Source organism: Hydractinia symbiolongicarpus, chromosome 10 (genome assembly GCF_029227915.1).
Source record: "Hydractinia symbiolongicarpus strain clone_291-10 chromosome 10, HSymV2.1, whole genome shotgun sequence".
Taxonomy (NCBI): Eukaryota; Metazoa; Cnidaria; class Hydrozoa; order Anthoathecata; family Hydractiniidae; genus Hydractinia; species Hydractinia symbiolongicarpus.
In genome coordinates this window covers 22,071,568-22,091,862 of record NC_079884.1, presented here as the reverse complement: position 1 = coordinate 22,091,862, position 20,295 = coordinate 22,071,568, and the positions used below count along the sequence as shown (strand labels likewise).

The following is a 20,295-nucleotide window of genomic DNA, read 5'->3' as shown; positions in this document are numbered from 1 at the left end:
CATGTAACATAACATACTCAATAAACAATAAAAGACAAATCAAACATGAAGGAGCCTTCAGGACCTTTGGTTGTTGTAAAGTTTTGTTAATCTGTCGATTAATACTATTAATGGTGAAGTTAAGCTATACTTGAGTTTTTAGCAGCGAGTGGATTTGCTATCTGGTTTCTTGTAAGAGAATCACCAATTGATTACGGCCTAAAGTTTTATGCAAAATTGGAAAAATGTCTAATCGACCACGATTGTAGATTAAAGATCTTAAATATGATAATTTAAATGTATGACAAAATTTTATAATACAAAATTGATCAGTCCATCACTGGTTCTTGACACCTATAGTTTTCATATCCTGTATAACAAAAAGTAACATCTATCCTACATTATTCAATAAAAACGTATAAATCATAGAAAAACGTGTGTATCATCTCAAAATTCAAATGATTATTAACAATATTCGACATCCATTCCATCAATTTTTGTTTGATAACCATCTACTGATCTCTCCCTTACATTATTTTCACCAAGTTTGTTTTCATTGTGCACGGCTCTTAACGTGCCATTTCTATGTGTACCAACACTAAGCCCAGTCTCGCTACTTTTATATTCATCAGACGATATACTCAATCTATTGACGTTCCCCATGGTTTTACCAGATGGTTGCTTTTCTAAAGTATCTTCATTATAATGTTTATGTTGGTTATCAGGATGATAAGAAATGCTTTTTGCTTCATTGTTCAAGTGAAACTGTGGTTGAGAGTTATAACTCATCATCTCTGATTTTGGCGTCTTTTTCTTTCTTAAATAAAATATTTAAAATTAACAGTGTTCGCGGAGAAAGAGTTATAGGAAACCTTAGTGTGAGACACCTGACAATTTTTTAATACTCTTTAGACAAGAAGACTCACCTGCACAATACACACAGACATATGATTAAGATAACGATAATGAGCAGAAATGCTCCAGCTACTGCAAACATGATAATTATGGTCGTTGTCCAAAAATCGTCATCATCATCGACATTATCCGCAGAAGAAGGATCTGTGAAGATAAATTTAGAACGATAATTTAAACACGTACTTTTCGAATAACTTGTTCTTCATTAGGGCAAAGCTACAAAAAGAGAAAGTCAATGTTGATAAAGTACTTACTGGTTGTGGTTGTCGCATTTATAAAAATCGATTGCGTTCGAGTAAAGTAGAGATTACTTGCTCGACACGAATACCGTCCAGTTTTGGGTTCTTTTAATCTTACTGTATTTAAATTAGACTCCAGTGGCAGTGAATTATTTTCGTCATCGAAAAAAGCATAGCTCACTTTTGGATAACCCTCAGCGAGGCATGTCACGGATAATTCTTCACCTTTTTTAACGTACACGGTTAAGTTATACATTGCTGTCGAGTTGATCTTAGGTGCATCTAGATCTATACAAAATAAAGGCATAAGAAGTTCTGAGAATTTAATGATTTCTATCTAAACTTTTCCCCGCAACTAGCTACTTGCAAATTTAAAATTCAAACAATAATGTACCGATGCTATTCTACATTTGTGACAAAAGTAAACAGCATTTTAATGCTATCATAACTTCCTTATTTTATATGTGACTTTAATTTTTGCATTTCCATAGAAGCCTTCCCGCTTTGATACTCTTGTGAAACTTAAAATTGTGAGAAATGAGCCTTTCTTCTCCTAAGTACTTGCCCGAATATTAATATTCGTACTTTAATCACTATTGCTAATTTTCTATTTCCAAAACTTCGTAGCAATAAAGAGTGTATGTATCTAAAATTTGTATAATATTCTGAAGATGACTTTCGTAAAGTCGAAACATGTTAATAAAAAAAAACGTGTCGTATTTTTTATGAATATTACTAATGTGTGAAAACCTGAAGTAATCAAAAGTGGATTTTATCATACCCACAGATGGCCTAAAAAGGTCAAACAGGGACCAATTGTGGGTAAGTTTTACCAAGTAATTGAAAAGTTTTCCTTTTCAGTTGACAATTACATACCATATGGAAACCGAATACTAATTAAACCTCCCTCCACCAGACCCTCCTCTCTTCTTCACACCACCCCCCTAAACATCACCCCTCTACCTTTCATACAAACCGTCTTACTTACAGTTAACTTGAACAGCTACCGTTCGTTCATCTTGTGATTTGCTTGAATTTGCTCTACATACGTAATCACCACTCTGATTCCTTGAAATCTTTGTGAAACTTAATACTCCATTGGATGACGGAAGATATACTCCACCTTTGTACCAACCGATCGTTGGGTTGGCTGGATAACTGATAGCTTGACATTGTATCTGGAGATCGTTTCCTTCTTGGATATATGGTGCTCCTATAATTGTGACAGAAAATGGAAGTACGTCTGCAACTAAAGGAAAAGATTTTGTGGATTAGTCGAAAGCTAGATTAGGAGGCTTTATGCTACGGAAGTTATTTTAATTCAAGACATTTCGCACACATCTTACTGTCGCGCAGAGCTGCTGCACAAACAATTGACTGCTCACAAATATGAAATTTTTCGCACATTTGACTGATCAAAAATTGGTGAATTATTTCTTTTTTGAAAATAGTAGTGTGCAAATTAATTTGCGCAAAGTTGTGAATACGAATAAAGGGCTTTAACGTATTGTGATACTTTATCCATATGCACATGTAGTTGGATAATATCGATAATCCATGTTTATTGGTACAAATCTAAGGCTGGTAAAGCTTCAATCAACCATACAAAGAGATCATTTTACACAAAGCAAAAGCTTTAGACTATTGTTGCGAGATATACAATATTTTGACGTCTTCGCAAAGCTTTCTTTCTACATATTACCTGTTAGTGGCGTGCGAAAGTTAAACACACGCTAGAAGTTAAGTCTTACTTATGCACTAAAGCCCATTACATACCAAAAATACACCAACGTTTTGAAATTTAAGTTCGGTAATTCAAGATGTACTTGGGCCACCAGTTTTTCTACATTCATCTGAAAAAGGTAACATGGTGGTGAGAATATTTTTTAGAATCGTTTCGATTACTTGTCCTTGTTTTTTCATTTTATAATTTTTTTTTTAATTTTTTTAACGTATCAGAAAATATAGAATATCATACAGTCAAATCTAATAAAAAATATCACCCGAACTCTAAGTACCAACCAAGCTTGCGAGGTCGTTGCAATGACTAAGGGGAATATTTTCGGTACAGCCCGGAGTAATCGGTTATTATTGTATTTTGTAACCGTCTACGTTAGATAAAAATAAAAAAGGAAGATTTTTAACTAGCTAGCTAGCTAGCCAATAATAACATGGGCTTAACGTGTTTTATATTGACTGAGTTAGCAAAGAGCTGAAAATCCATATTGCGTGCTTGCAAAATCCAGACGGTGAACAATGTATAAGACGACCACTCTAAACACTATTATATGGTCGATATACACAGATATAATATGTCTAGGGTTGGTGTTCATTTCATAGGGTGTCAAATGACCAATAAACACATTGTGGTCGTCTGAGAGAGCTCGCCGTCTAATGCAGGTCGTTGTCAAATATATAACAGTAAAACGAAGAAAGAATTACACTCACAGTTGACGACGATTTCCAATTCATCTGTTTTCACAATGTCAGCACCTAACGAGAGAATACAGAAATATGACGCAGCATCTCCTCCATTGGCATTTGTGATGTTATACTGCGACGTGTTGGAAATTAATTTGTATTGCTGAGTTCGATGAGAATACCATGCATACTTGACATTATCCGTCGTGGGGACTCGCAAATTGTGGTTTTCCCCAGAATTGATTTCTACAGGAGTCGATGTAGGGATGGTTGAATCGAAAGTTACTCTTGGCTTTGTTAAAGCTAAATACAGAAAATGAAATAAGAGGCAATCCATCGCCTTTTTTTGCTACTTTGGGATCACAGAGTTTTGCCAGAAAAAACGGGATTTTAGCGATCCAATTTAACACTTTAATGCTTCTACAAATTCATAAAAATTTACGATGACAGAAGCTACTTCTCCAAAAGTTCAGTTGTTTGGAAAACAAAAATTTTTGTCACTAGCCTCAATAAAAGCTAGTGACACATACCCAACCAAAGTTTTGTCCAGTCAAAGAAGCCGCCGGTACTTGATGCCCCCACCCCCTTCCCTATCAAGTATGAAATGATTAATGGCTTACTGGTTGGGAATGATCTTTCTGCAGATTGCAAAGTCGTAAGAACTATATTATCAGCTAAATAAGTTCGTACCCTTCCTGTGTATGCAATAAGCACCTAAAAATAACATTATTCCAACTACAACTATACAACAGCAAGAGATAAAAACACAAAACCGCAAACAACACCATAATATTAAAAAAAAAAATTAATGCAAATAAATTCTATGCACACATTTTTCGCACCTTATTTTTAGGGCACTTTGGTCTACGTTATGATAATTTGACCTTTATCTTTTTTTAAGAAAAGTGTCCACTGTAAAAAATATTTCTTACAAGCAACTTAACATTTGAACTGGTACTTGAGTTTATATTCGAGGCAATCAATTAAGAGCAATGCTATATGTATCTCTAGCGGGAATGTAACATAGTTACAGTCGTAGGGAAGAAAGGGCTAACCGTTAGAATGGAATCTCCAAGGACGCTAAAAAATTTCCCGTTACTTACTTAAATACTTGACAGTTTTTAGAACAGATTCTTATAAGAAATATATGTGTACACCTGATGAACAAATCCAAAACGAATGAATAAACTCTAAATGTTCTTCATTTCTTTCATATATTCCAACATTTCCTCAGCATCATTACAATTCACGGTTGATCAGTCTGTATTAAAACAAGACCTACCTGTGTTATAGTGATGGAATTTGCAGTTTGCGAAGAAAATGTCAGCTTGAACGACAATATATCACCAAGCGATTGCGCCAAATTTACAGAAATTGGTCCATGTATCCTAAAGATGAATGTTCCTTTAAACTTACATATGTATTACAAATTTGTAAAATGTTACAGCTTATTGGAACACTGGTCGCTTATTACAATTTTCACCCGCCGCACAGATTTTGTACATCCTAATCATAAGGCGCAATTAAACAGCTGTTATACACAAACTATGACTCTAAATATTGAGAAGCTGACAGTTTTTATTAAAAAAGAACATTTTTTATTACCTAGGCGTCGACTTTGATGAGATAGGCACAAGGTCCAGATATTTAATTTTTTTATAAACGTCCTGAATATGCTCATAATCGAATATTTTTGTTAGCTTCACTTATTTTATTTATTCTAGTTGAAATTTAAAACAGTAGAAATACGACCCCGTTTCAAGGAGTCTTTGTTCTTTTTATAACGAGACGGCGACAAAAAGAGACAGAAAGTCCTAGGAAAGAGGTTGAGTGGAAACATATCGAGAAAGACCACTCACCCTACATTTTGAAAAAAATTTCCAGTACCAAGCTGCTCTGCACGACTCCTTCCAAACACGCCTGTCAACTCAATTGATATAGTGGCATCCTGTACTCCAGCGGATGTTACCAGAGTAACTTTGTACTCCACAGCTAAATAAAAAGGAAAATTATAAAACATTTTTTATCTATGTACAGTTATTTTTTTCTACTTTCGTTACCTTTTAAAAAACTGGTGCCTTAGATGAACACTTTTAGACAAAGAAAACGACCATGGTAAAGGCGTCAACAACAATGACAACGACGCTAGCGACAGTCTCAAAAACGACAACAATAACGACAACAAAGATAATTCATGAAACATGACTTATATACAACATACTTATATTATGTGTCTTAAAACGAAAGCAAAAATATTATCGGCGAAGTTTACATTGGGATGAAGTTTGCATTGACACAAAGCATGTGATATAATGTTTTACTAAAGTTTCAACAACGTTGTGGACAGGGAAGTAAAGACTCCATGTTGTGGCTACTTCATGAAGATAAAAAGCTGGTTAATTCCTGTGTGGTTTGTGCTACATACCTGTTGCGGATAAAAAAAGCCATGGAAGGCATAAAAGTGTGAAATAATACATCGTGTTGAATAGTGTTTACTGAATAAATTGATGCAGGACGTTCAATAATGTTGATTATTTTTTTAACAAGACTCTTTTTAATATGAATTCGTTTACTCTCTGTTGTCTTTATGTAATTTTTAATAAAATGCTTTGCTTAGGTTTGTATTCAAAGCAATTATAACTTGTTAAACAAAATAATAAAATTTAATTCGACGCGTTAATTAGCAAATGACTAACCAGGACAATGACAATCAAAAAAGAGCATTTTTTACAGCGAAAAGAAACAATCTAGCTATTTAGGTATGAATCATTGATAGAATGGGGTGATAATTATTTTTGAGGAAAATCCTCATTGTTCGAGAAAAAAAAAGTGAGCGTAAAAAGTTATTTGTGAATGTCGAGTAACATTAATATTTGGTTTTGACGTCATAACTGGAGCATAATTTGGAGTTAATGATTTTTTTTAGATAGCAAAACGTAATTAAGCACGTAACCTCCTCCACCGTACGACAGATGAAAGAAGACATCATATTTTTATAGCTTACGTATTCAAAAAACCCTATTGTTTTTAAACTTCCCAATCTATAAAACATAAAGAAAAATATTCAGTTAACGATTTTGGTGGCCAGAATTAATATTTTATGTGCAAAACGAATGAAAACTGTTTGGGCAAGTTGTGTTGTAACAAGAAAATCGGAGGACTTATGGAAAAAATGTGTCCACTGCCTTAGCAAATGTCCATAATTAAGCTAACCTTCCTTTATGTGAACATAACACATAAATATACATAACTCGCTGTAAAGTACAGAACTCATCACTGGAACACTAAACAAGTTGATAAGGAATGAAAACAAAAATTTAGCATTCCATTCCATTGTAATAAATTTTGTTTTTGCTTGTCGATATCTTCTGCAGTATAATCCAGCCCCTTTTTCTGGGATACCGCCACGAACAATTAAAAAGAATTTCGGATGTGTTATTAATATTATATTTTACTATATCTTCTAATCTTAAATAAGAATATGACAAAAATATTGCAATTTGCCATTGCAAGAATTAATAGACTTTGTAATTAACAAATCGACGCGTATGTTAAACAATTAGCCATAAACTGAATAGGACCCATGCAGTTAGAGCGTAAGACTGTATCTAAAAGAGTGGCCCATGTGTGACATTTTAACGACAACTTTTTTAAAAAAAGATTTCACATTATTTTAAGTTGATATATTCGCCATATAGTCGCGACTTATTAAGTCGCGGACATCTCAATTGGACGTTTTATTCGCGACTTATTCGGCCCTTAAGAAATAAGTAGATATCTTCACTGGACGTGATATTCGCGACTTATTCGCCGCGTAGAAAGTAAGTCACGGATATCTTGATCGGTTGTGTAATATTCGTGACTAGGCTACGTATGGGCCCAAAATATCAGTGCTGGTGTAGAAATAAGCAAACTTGTCGAAACAGTAACAAAGCAACAAAGTTTGGTGGAGGAGGTAGGTGATTATTTGACAGTTGCTCGTCTTCGTTTGTTAAACGATGGTATGATGAAAATAGTGTGTGCTAGTTCCCTTCTTGATTCTACGTCCGATTGAACAGTGTTATTGAAGATAAACAAAACTGCTTAGCACATAGCGATTTAGATGTTAAGCTGAAGGAATTGGTGTCTTATTTTACCGTCGTCTTCATTGCAGAAGTACCATGCAAAAATATTTCATTATATTTTATTCATTATATTGTTCAAAGATTATTTTAAAAGATCTTCCCCTTGCATAACGTTTGTCATGGCACACAAATCAAAGAAGTTATTTTTTTTATGGAGATTGATTACAATAATGTGGTAATTGAAGCCGTATTTCGTCATCACGTGTGCCACGAAGCTGTCATTTTCTCTGTCTTAATCGGCCAGTTTTTTTATACGATGCGGTGCAGGATTAAATATGAATTGGAATTGTTTAGAAAAACTCAACTATTATCTTTTTTGTTAAGAGCAAACTTTATCAATTTTAACGCTAGTCTTTTTTTTCACTTAATATCTTCGATCGTTGCGGTTTGTTGGTTAAATTCTTTGCCTGTGCATGCGTGCGCATTGTTTTTGATGCGAAATAAAAACATTACATCACGCTGAATTTCATCTATCAGAGCTATACAATCTAGTTACCTAGGTAGCTAGCTTTCTCTACTGCTGAACTTGTTGCACTTCATACTATTATTGGCTTTCGACATTTAATCTTTGGATCTATATCTTCTTGCACCATGCAACCTCACGCAACCTCACTGGAGAAAAAAAAACAGTTCTAAGGAAGGGTGCCAATAAGCTCAGTTACCAGTCCACTGCCTTAGCAGCAACAGAACGTTTAATAAAAAGTCAATCCACAAATTCAATATCAGTAGGCTGGATGCTTCACAATAAAAATAAATTTGTTGTCGACTTGTAACCAGAGCTGAAGGCAGAGTGGTAAATCTGAATTGTGGAATTCTAATGAAAGATTTCTGCAGACTTTAGCAAAGTTATTTTTTCAAACAATAAATCATGGCATGGGCAAGCTTCGCACAAGTACGATTTATGACTGGTTCGATTTTTTCTATTCCAAATACTAGAATAAAAATTGAATTTGTTGATGAACCATCTGAACATCTCCGTCCATTGTCTAAGACGCGTTTTAAGATTCTCATACTACCACGGCAATATTCATCATTTACCAGATTGAAGGACAATCTTGATTTCCATATGAGTAATTCGTGTCAGGACAATTAGCCAACAATATGCTGCAAGACTTTTTATCCTAGTGGTTTATGTCATTAATTTTGTAATCACCTTTCTCAAAATTTGAAATTGAACTGAAATTAAAATTCTGTGTTAAAAACTTTTGGGTTACAGCGTGTTGATACCACAACGTTTCTTTGTTATTCTGGAATTACGTGTTTGTTTTTATTCTTTGATTTTAGTTTCAATTTTAGCCTTTATTTTAAGTTTTACTGAAGTTATAGGACTTTTAACTTGAACGTAAAGCACTCATATCGCTTACACTAAAATGGCTACTGGGACTAACTGGTTTTGAATTATTTTATAAATTTTTGATATGTTTACCGTCTCGTAATAATAATAATAGTAATAAAAGTCTTGATGTTGTACCACAGCGGTAAACCATTTAATGCTCTCACTTCTAATGGAATTATCCCTAACCAGCTTTTTAAGAATAGTGTAAACTATATACTTTGTCTTGATTTGCGAATGTTTATTATTTCGATTTGAAAAGTTTATTCACTAATCTTTCAAATCGTTAACAATATAGGCCACTTTTTTGTAATAAAACAAAAGAGAAGTTGTTTCATAGCTTATTTATAACCATAGGGTAACAAAAAGAGAATGTCCATTAGCTGTCCACATTTGTTTCAAACGGAAACTTTTTCTCAGTGAGAAATTTAAAAACTTATAGATCGCAAAAATTTTTCTCAAATATTTATTGATTTAAATATTGTGAAATACTCCTTGTGAAAGTTTTTAAATTTATGGATTTAACAATATTCAATTTTTTGGCCTCGTGAAAGTCTTTTTGACTTTTATAAAGAACCCTTTCATATTTTTTTAACCTTGGTTGAAAAGAGATTGTGTGCAACCTTATTGCACAAACCAACAAAATACGGCCCTATGGGGTAACATGGTGAGCAATGAAATTTTGTAGGTGTTTTCAAATATATGTGGCTAAGTCAAGAAGCTGTAGTGTAATCTCCTTATCAGGTTTTTAATTTTGACCTAGGTAAACCTCGTTCCATCATAGTTGCCCTAGCTAGCTATATACCAAAAAACTTGAATCATATTACTTAGTACTAATAAGTTAAAGAAATCCAGACAACACAACCCTCGCTCCCCAACTCAAACTACCCAACCCGTATTTCCTGGCAATATAGCAAATTTACGCTTTACGATCCTGTTTCTCTGTCTGGAGAAAGCACTCCAATAACCAGGACCACCAGGCTGTCAATAGCTAGCATGAGCACCAAAAAGAGTGTTGTAGAAGAATTATGTTGGCTTTAGAAAGCATTAACTTGCCAAAGCTTAAAAGAATGTTTCGGATATTAGAATATTTTTGCTCTACACTTGATAATAGTTGAAAGCATTTCCGTGACAACATTTCCATGAGAAGAAATGGAGAGGAAAATACCTCTCATTCTTTTGCTCTATCATCTCTTGCTTCTATACAATGTTAGAAATAGCTAAAAATGAAAGCAAAAAAATCCATCCAGCTAAATATAGCGACTATAAAACCATTTTCCTTTGTAAAGATACAAATTTTCGTGAACTAAATTGTAAAACAGAAATGACTCACCACAAAGAACCTTAGGCGAAATAAATTTTCGCAACATTATTTTCTCTCTTAAAAAATGATTTTTATTATTAATATTATATTTTGTATTTTATAATCATAAGTGATAGAGCTGACTGGTCCCTACGAAACTTATTAAGAAATTCCAGAAACTGCAAGCAAAATCGTTACGCAAAACTAAGGAGCTATTCTCGCTGAAGGGTATTTGAAGTACTATATCTTGAATACAAGTAGACCCATATAACACACGTTTTCCGAATTACATGTTTTTTAAAATTTTGGAATTTTGATGTTTGGACCTTAACATCATTTTCAGCATCAGTAAATTGGTGTGTGTATAAATTTTCAACTTAATCCGACATGGGAAAGTGCTGTTTTGGTGGCATCATTGTTACGATCAAAGCCTTCTTAATTTTCGACTTGTACTAATAAGCCTCATATTCGAGCAAAGGTGAATTAGTACAAAATTAAAAAAACTGTTTTAGCAAGTTGTTTGTTTGATGTATGAGTATGAAAATTTCATGATTTATCAATTTTCATGTGAGGATTTTGAAAATTACATTCATTTTCTTTAAAAAAGTTGAGAAAGGGCTGCTGCACATCGAAGAAAATAAATTCGGAAAGGTGTATTTAGCAAACAACTTTGTAATTAATGTGTAAAAATTCTTATATTGAATTATTTAGTGTTTGCAATTATAGATATGTTAATTTCGACTTTTCTTAATTTTATGTCTCCTAATTAAAAGTCCTTAAAAAATGATATTTCTAGGAGAGAAAAAATGTCACGAAGATTTTGTTTTTTTTGCGAAATTTAATTCTCGCAAATATTTGGATTTGGCTTTTCTTGAAAATTTACCACGAAATTTAGTTGTCCATACCCTAACTTTAGGGTACACATTTAATGTCTCCATTTTGTTTTTAAGTCTACATACAACTTTACCGAAAAGGAAACAATGTTTTAGTTATGTTCTCAGTGAATAAGCACAAAACTCTCTCGATTTCATAATAGTTGGAGTTAATATTGGTTCGTTATCATAATTAACATATATATTCTATATTTTTATTTTCTACTGAAAAATGAGTGCAGTTCTTACTTATTCTTCAATTCTACAATGCAAAAAGCTGATATTTTTTCTCTTAACAAACATAAAAAACTTATGTACTTCCAACATTTTTCTTAGCGCAGTTCGATAACTACTATATACACTGCATGCTCTTCTTTCTTGAGTAGTAATTGGAATCTACAAATTTTGTCACATATAGCAACTTCAAGAACAATTACTTCTTTATTTACTAAATTAAAATTTAATTTAATTTAGTTGTCATGGTAATGTTGGAGATTCTGACACGTGTCGTACAACATTGTCGGGTACAATTACTACCCTAGGGACCTAAGATAAACATGTTTTTTGACACCAGTATGTAATTTTGTCATTATATGCATGCTTGAGTTTGAAAGAAAAAACAAGTAAAACCAACGTGTTTGATGCTATAGCAGGTTGCCATGCGTACAGGTCGAAGACTTTTGTGAAGATGTTATTTCTTAGGTCGCATTTTATTACTTTCTTGAAGTCATTTTAAATTGGTAGAATATATAAAAACGTAAAGAATAAGTGAGTAATAATGATCAGAATAATATAATGAGAAAAATATGCCAAAAAAGACATTAAAAAGACTTTGTTATTGTTTTTTTACATAATAAAAACAAAAACAAAAACAAAAACAAAAAAGAAAAAAAATACCAATTGATAGTCGAGTAGAGCACCAGGAAAACCCCGACATATTATGACCAGGGGGAATTTTGTCCCCTCTACCCTCAATAACTTTTGATAGGGGGGGGGGGGGGGGTCCAAATTGAGTCAAGCTTAGTACACTTAGAGTACGTCATGAAAAAAAATAGCAACAATAAGTTTTTGCTTATATCAGCACTTTTTCTGTGACGTCAACGGAAGCCTAAAATAGTCCACTGTCTATGCTTTTGGTTCTACAGGGAATTTTCAAATTCTTCTTAAAGTTTTGACACCCACATAAAAGTTACCATATTTTCCGGTGTTTGTTCTAGGAGTAGTAACATGCAAGTGTCTATTAAGTAAACTTAAAAGTCAGTAAATGTTATAACCATGCAGCATTAAAAAAGAATTACTAAAAAGTCGGCAAGGGGTGGGGGAGGGAGCGGAATCCACCCCTTCGGACCGAATAGGGTAACTAGACGTTTCAGCGAAGGCATTAGTGTAAAAAGCTCATTCATTTTTACGGAAAATTTAAATTCCATATGTTCTTTAAAAAGGGTTTCTTAAAACAAATCAGAGTTTGAGAAAAACTGGATTACTATCAAATAAATAAATACATACTACGATATTGCTTTAAGCTGTGCTGCTCAACAAATTAATACAACTTAAAACATTCATTCCCTGCATAACAAAATTTCCATTTTTTTTAATTTATAGGTAGTCTAGTAACCTGTGAGGGGGAACAATATTAAGAGAGCGGTCAATATTCCCGATATAGAGCTTAAGTCTAGAGGGACTACAATTGTGGACAAAGGTAATAAAATTTCCTTTGTCATTTTTTACACATGACCAAAAGGATGAAAAGGTCCAAACTTTTCAGCTAGTGGAAAGCTGCTCCTTTTGTGCACACTAAGGCCAAAGGGACGGCATTTGTTATTTTGTAGTGGCATTCTATAGTCCTGCCGCACAACGAAATATAATCCACGTCGGCCCAAGAGTTTGGATTTAACCAAGTAACCAAAGATCTTCAGTCTTAACTCCACACAAGTGACCTTTGTCAAGTTAAAATTGCACACCTCTAATATAGAAACAGCCTATGTAATCACTTGTGAGGGTGAACGTCAAAATTAGATGTGTTGTTCCATCATATTTTTATACATGCAAATGCGTACTTCGACCGGTACCTCTATTTCCCTCTAGAGAGTTTTTTTTTCATTAAAACATGAAGGAGCTTTTAGCATTCGACCCCTCGACAGTTCTCCTATGACGCAGGTAAAAAATTTATTAATCTCTGAGTTTTTTTTCGTTGCTAAAAGATACGCTCATATTTCCAAAGCAATTAGGCCACTTTTAAAATTTCAATAAAAGCACAAACTCCCGCCCATTTAAATCGGAAACTTACGCTCTCTTACCGTATACATTTAAGAGATATTGGTTTTAATTGTTTTTCTATGAACGACACGCGCGTAACATGCGCTTCAAGCCCTGTTATCAACTCCACTGGGACTTAAGTGTCATTTGTTCAACTTCATCACATCAAAAAGATTTTACACGGTTGCTAAGCAAGCAGAGGGAACACGCTTCGTCGCAACATGTGACAACTTGTACAAGTACAACCTAGCTAATATAGGCGCGAAAACAGAGACGGGGACTTGTTTTCACGTTTTAATGATACGAAATCAGAAAGTTCAAAATATATAACGTAATGAAAAAATTTAAACTGAACATCTTTAGTAGGATTTTATTTGGCTTTTAATTTTTTTGTTTCACTTTTTATATATGTTTAACACGTGCTCGAGTTAAGGTTTTGAGTGAATACCGCTTATTCAATAGGCTTTTTATTTCTAAGGGGAAGCTTTTAGTTATTCGAGGCAGTTAGTTTGAGGTTCCAAGCTCGCGAAGATATTTAAATTAAAGAATAACTCAACGTCTACATTTCTTCTGAGTTTCTTTGTCCTCCTTTTCTTATGCTAATTAATGTTTTCTCTCCATATATTCAATCCTTATTGTTTTTTTATTCTTTCTTCGTACAATAGTATAAAAAGTGAAAGCTTTTAGATTAGAGCAAGTTATAGGACTGCTAAGAAAAAAAAGCATCAGTTTCAGATCTATTTCCATGTTCGTTTGTTCACGTCCTCTAAATATTCGCAATGATAATAGTAATTATTTTTGTAACAAAACCTTCTGACCCCCGTCTGAATTTGACTTCACAATCACTCAGCGAAGTTACCATTGTTATGAATTAATTATCAATTGTTTAAAATTAGTCTTTAATGATCGTATTTAACGTGTTTAAACATGAGTTTTGTCCCTAGAGTATCATTGTAAATTTAAATGGACGCTTTCAAGAACCGCTGGCTATCAGATTCTGGTCTCATGTTGAAAGTGAGGTTTCTCGAAGTTAGCCGCTGTACTTGTTCTGGAAAGCGAGGTAGAAGTTCTCAGTACGAGGTTCGTTGTATTTATTAAACGTAAACAAATAAAAATTACTAGTATGATATCACTTCAATCATACGAAGACGATGTATTTATCAACGATGCGAATTCGACAACAATTTCAGACAATGTTATTAATTTAAACGAACTTGTTGTTGGTAGCGAGCTTGGCAGTGGAGGTTTTGGTTCAGTCTGTGAATGTTTCATGCGAGGAAACAAATACGCATTAAAAAAGTTCCATAAGAACAGGACAAACGATCGAGCATCGCGAGAAAGTTTCGAATCGGAAAAAACAGTTCTACATCTATCTCATCCAAACATTGTAAGAACGTACTTCACATTTGCGTTCGAAGACACGCATTGTGTTTTGATGGAGTTTGTCAGTCGCAAAACATTACAAAATATAATTGATGATTCAAACGAAGTAATCGATATATATCGATGTAAACGATTTGCTCGAGATATTATTGCAGGACTTGCGTATGCTCATCGTAACAATATCGTGCATTTAGACTTGAAGCCGGCCAACATTTTAATAACAGCCACAGGTGAATGCAAAGTCGCTGATTTTGGTTGTTGCCAAGTGGTAGGAGATACAAGGGTACCTTCGACGCCGACTAAATCAAGTTTAACTGGTACATACGCATATCGGGCACCTGAACTTTTAAGAGGTGAATCAATTTCAACTAAAGCGGACATCTATTCTTTCGGCATTTGTTTATGGCAAATGCTAGTACGTGAAAGACCGTTTGGAAACGAACATTATCAAGTAATCATTTTCAAAGTTGTCGCTTATAACTTAAGACCTAAAGTGCCAACTGCGAGTGATCAAATTGAAATGGATTATATTGAGCTAATGAAGCGCTGCTGGGATAAAGAAAACAAAAACCGGCCAACAGCTGATGAAATTTTAAAGCATTTGTCGTAAAATCTTATCGTATTGTGAATTATTTATCAAGATTTTTTATCGCCTAAAACAACAAGTTCTAATATCTTTCTTGATATAATTATCTTTTCAAAAACACGACTCGAAATCCCTGTGATTAAAGTCCATCTGTATCGAAATTAGTTTTCTTTTGAAAAAGTCATCAATTTTTTTAAGAAATGTACAATAATTAATTATACGAATTATATGTGTACCTTTTATATTCTACCGCTATTTATATTACATTTTTAACACAACTTTATAAAAGAAAGTATTATATATAATCATATTGTAAAACATGTACATACCCATTTATTTATCGTTCATAAATGCATTTATAAAAAAAAAATCTTCTTAATTTTTTTTATCTGGTTTATACTCTTCCTGTCAAAAAATATGGCTAAGGTTAAATGGTTGGAAACTGCAAGCGAGAAAGTTAATTCCATGTGTAAAAGATACCATATTACGCAGCACTATTACCACGAAATTATTTTCTGTTTTTACATGTTATTTTGCGCCACCGTCCATCCCAAATTACGGATATTTCTATGCGTAACCCTCAGTGCACGAAACACGTGATTATACGGTCAAAAATTGGGAGCGATAAAAACCTTAGTTCTTGAGGGATTGGTTGTAAGAAAAAGTATTCCCCATGATTTAAAAAGTCAGTTAGCTGACAGTGTTAACACGAACCGTCCAGGTCTTTTCCACAACCGCTAATGAAAGTAAAATTTTGGAGAGTAAAAATATTTTTTGGTTAGGAGAACTTTCCCTACAAAAATTCATAGACATTTTCTTTTGAACATACTTCCCTAAAAATCCTTTCTTTTTAAAAAATGCCGACTCAAACAGCACTATATTTGCGTTAACTCGATTTGATTTGGAAAAATTTCACGCCCTGTCGATGGTTTTAACAACTTCTTTTTTCCAAACTTGCATAGCTATGATATTTAATGATTTTTCTTACTTAGCTGTTAAATACTAATCGAAACTATTTTCAAGTTTCTAGGAAATTCTTATAATTTGTACATTTTACTAACTTCTTTCATACTCATGACTAGAATGTTGAAACTTACACTTTCATTTCTTTTAGGAGAATCATTGCACAGAGTTTTGACACGTTACTAACCCGATTTCCCGGTTTTTAAATACTAACCAAATATTAAAATCTTTTCAGAGTTTGTAACAAATAAATGTTTTTACTTACACGAAACATGCAGCGGAAAATTGATTTTCCTTAGGTACATAAAATTTTAGCAGACTTGCGCATCTTGGGCGAATTCTAAGCTTTTGGCAAGGCCACAACAAAAGTGTTGATGTCTGAAATTAACCGGCTGGTTATAATAATAACTTTATTTAGGATCATCCTTAGAACTTAAAACTCACAACACAACTTCATTTCAATAAGAGGAATCATTCTAAAAAAATTTGACATTATTTATTTGAAATTTCCCCAAAAATCGGGGAAAATCTGGTTTTCGGTCAATTTTTGGCATTTTTTCATGCGTACTATGTAAATACCGCAGAATATGTTAAAAAACTTACATTTGGCTTTCAGATACTTTAAGCAGAATGTTAAAATCCTTTCCAGAATAAAAGTAATTTTAAGTGGATAATGGCTTTTTTGACAAATTTCGTAATTCGCTCTGCCTCCAGCCATAAAGTGTTCAGGAGAATCGGGCCGAAAAGGGCGAAGGTGAAAACCTTCCATATATCTTGACTAGTTTATTTGATTAACTTCTCTACTGCGGCTCGGGAACTATTTTTTGTTTTTCGTTAACTTGCTTCAACAGTTAATTTTAGTGAAAATTCACTCTGAAATCATGTTTTCTTACAAAAACATTAATGGAACAATGCAACCTCCATGGTGTGACAAAGATTCATTTGGATGTACGTTTGTGAAGACGATTGTGAAGATGAATGTTAAAAAACCGTCGAACTTAGAAATGAATGAGATGTATAAATTTAGGATCTAAAAAAATCTTTTAGTTGAAACATGAAACAAAATGAAGTTAGGCTTATGCGTAAACCAATGAAAATTAATTTTACAACGAAATGAACGCATAAGAGGGAGGAACAACATCTTATTCTGTTTTATAATTACAAGTTTCTAATCCATGTAGTGTTCGTATTACGACTTTTGGAGTCATTGTCTGTGTTGATTTGATTGTGTGTTTGCAACCACGCAGCTTCACCATGTCCATGACGCTAGAAAGATTATTAGCGAGAAAGAAAGCCAGTCACAGGATTTTTCTGTGTTCTTATGTGATTGCTAAAAACTAGCTTTGCTTGGATTTTGACCTACATTAAAATGTTGTAATGGTTAAAATATGCAGTGTTTCCGCTATCACAGATGAATGGAAACAAATTTTTTTCGGATTCTGTACTACAATCCGACTTCGGGTTTCTAGGTCTCCTGCGCATGCGCAGCGACAAGGTATAAAAGGCGGGTAATAAAAAATTTCATCCTCGATCGTCAGTTGGCCTTGACAGCGCAAACGTTACCATTGTATTTCTACTTCCTTTTATATTATATGTTACATCAACCATTGAGTATACGATGGAGGAGACCTCTACACGGCACGAAAAATATGTGCAGAATGTTTCGCATCAAGAAGTGGTCATCATCACGGTTTTTCTCTTCCAGAAAGAGGGCTAATAATAACACCCTCATATGGCTCGTGGACTGGTAAAGTTTTTAAATCCATTTGCTGATCACATGCCGTTCATTATATGCAAAAGGTGTATGGTTGTTGCTGTATTGTATTATTAAAATTTCGGATTACATCCGAGATCTTATTAAAACGGGCGGTCTTTTTCTTTTCCTCCTCCTTCTTCTTCTTCGACCGATTTTTTAACCGTTTTCCGGAACGTCACGACTTTTAAAGCCCGATCTGACCCCGCGATCCAGCCCTACTCCGGCTCCGGCTGTAAATTGGGAAAAGAATTAAGACTCCGTTACGAATCTGATCACAAATATTGTTATAGACTGTTATTTATGAGTTATGCTAGATATTCCTTCAAATTTTCGTTTCCAGTTATGTTTTTAACGAGGCGGATTTTGTTCAACTTAACCGAGCTCTAGAGGTTAAGGTACGAGTCGTCGTTTCTTTCGAAGGACGCCATATTTTTTATACTCTGGCTTCTTTACTCAGCTGCAAATCAAAAATTTTTTTGAAGAAAGAGGAACATTTGGTTGGGTTAGTATAATTATTTAACTGCCTAAATTTCAGTTCTATCAACGTTTAAGATATTCTCTTCATTGTGTCTATGTTTTCACGTATTAAGATAAAAATATCATCACGTTTCCTAGCCATGTGTAAATCTGAAACAAACCAATTTCAAAATTTTAGCTAGCTAACGTAGATCTCAAGGCAGCATCCTGCTAAAGCTAGCTATCTGTAGCTAGCCTTACTTATTCTTATTATTTTTAAGTTTGGTATATTATTATTTATTATTATGTTGGGGTTGTGGCGCTCTTCTACCTCTAGCTCTTTAGCTAGTTCTGGTTAAAGAGTAAAAGTAGCCAAATACAGTTTGGCTAGCTATGACAAAAATGCTAAATGCAGTTAGTAGGTAGCGACACCTTTATTAGTGTCATAAAAACTTTTCAGCTGGACAGGGTAATGACATGCTGTTTTTCCAGTGTTCTTAATTAAACCGAATTTGCAATAACGTTTTTTTGAAAAGGGCATTACGTCTAAACGCATTGACAACACAGTTTACCTGTGCTAAGCGCTCAGTCTAATGTTAATGATGGCTGTTTTCTGAGTTTCTGTTTATCCAAAGTTACGAGAAAGTTTTTTTTTTAAAAAAGGGTTATGCCTATATGGATATGTAACATTGTTTGCCTGTATTAATCCCTCAGCCCGGAGTAATATTTATTTTTGAACTTAGCAGGAATGTCTCTAAAAAATAAAAAAGGTTGGCCAACTGTTTTTGCTATAACAGGGAGGGTAACAACGACTTGTAAACTGTGTTTTTATTTCAGCTAAAGTGGTGAAAAGTTATTTTAAAAAAAATATATTACACCGGAAATACAATAATGTTCTATGCCTCACTCAATTTATGACACTCTACACTAAAGCACTTCACTTGAATGTGTGGCACAGTTTACAGTTCTTAAATCTCTCTTTCCGGCGTTCCACGCCAGGTAACACAGTTACTTGTGGCTTAACCCGGCTAGTCTAAATATTAATGCCACGGAATCGCATTTTGGATTTAGTCTCTATTGTTAATTCTAAACCGATGAACGTAGTCATAACCTTTTTATTTCTTTCGCCTACATCTATTTCTTTTTTTGTTTTTAAACTTGTAGGATTTAACTTTATGATCAAACCTTAGATATCTTAAACTTGATGAATATTTTAGTCATGTCACAGATATCATAAAACATTTTCCAAAAATCGCTACACCACAAGTTTAATAAATTGATATGTTAAGACGTCTTAAAATTTCTTTCTAATGAAAGTTGAGTGTGGTACAGTATTGCTAAAGTATTAATTTTCACAAATCACTTTTTGTATATTTGTACTACATAAAACATTTTTCAAGTTCAAGATAATACCATGGGATAATAGACCTTTTCATAAATGATTGCGTAACTTTGCTTCGTTGCACGGAAACGAGGCAAGCGGTGCTTAAAATTCTTTACTAATTGCTTCCAATATGATTCTTTGTTTACGCTAACAACAGATTCAAAATGCTGCGGAGATACATTATTATGAGGGCGATATTTACATAAAAACGAGTTAACTCCTTAATAAAAGGCTTTATCTCTATAAAGTTACGCATCTTTTGACATTAATAAGCGCTGGCATTCTGAGTTTGAAGACAAGATCTGTGGAAGTGTTGGTTTTGTGA

At 33.7% G+C, this 20,295-nt stretch overlaps 2 protein-coding genes across 3 annotated transcripts; one reads left to right on the top strand and one right to left on the bottom strand.

The window, feature by feature from the left end:
* Positions 1-249: 249 nt before the first annotated feature.
* On the bottom strand, positions 250-6,172 carry LOC130612490 (inactive tyrosine-protein kinase 7-like). Of its 2 annotated transcripts, none has more exons than XM_057433813.1 (9): positions 5,980-6,171; positions 5,414-5,546; positions 4,837-4,942; positions 4,175-4,268; positions 3,582-3,857; positions 2,122-2,382; positions 1,149-1,421; positions 906-1,038; positions 250-796 (listed from the first exon to the last, which is right to left on the bottom strand). In XM_057433813.1, the coding sequence occupies exons 1-9, from the start codon at positions 6,029-6,031 to the stop codon at positions 445-447; spliced, it is 1,680 nt and encodes a 559-aa protein (XP_057289796.1). In that variant the 5' UTR covers positions 6,032-6,171; the 3' UTR covers positions 250-444. The 2 variants fall into 2 exon arrangements, with proteins under 2 accessions (XP_057289796.1, XP_057289797.1); XM_057433814.1 differs by having other exon boundaries at positions 627-792; positions 5,980-6,172.
* Positions 6,173-14,074: 7,902 nt separating this feature from the next.
* On the top strand, positions 14,075-15,744 carry LOC130612136 (serine/threonine-protein kinase mos-like). The gene has a single exon (XM_057433427.1). It carries the CDS (start codon positions 14,566-14,568, stop codon positions 15,433-15,435), a length of 870 nt encoding a protein of 289 aa, XP_057289410.1. The 5' UTR covers positions 14,075-14,565; the 3' UTR covers positions 15,436-15,744.
* Positions 15,745-20,295: the final 4,551 nt, after the last annotated feature.

Excerpts from the sequence above, each read along its gene's own strand:
- LOC130612136 (XM_057433427.1), top strand. The coding sequence starts at position 14,566 with ATGATATCACTTCAATCATACGAAGACGATGTATTTATCAACGATGCG.
- LOC130612490 (XM_057433813.1), bottom strand. The coding sequence starts at position 6,031 with ATGTATTATTTCACACTTTTATGCCTTCCATGGCTTTTTTTATCCGCA. Across the intron at positions 5,547-5,979 it reads GCTTTTTTTATCCGCAACAG|CTGTGGAGTACAAAGTTACT; the intron begins GTATGTAGCACA and ends CTTTTTATTTAG. Across the intron at positions 4,269-4,836 it reads ATTCCATCACTATAACACAG|GTGCTTATTGCATACACAGG; the intron begins GTAGGTCTTGTT and ends TGTTATTTTTAG.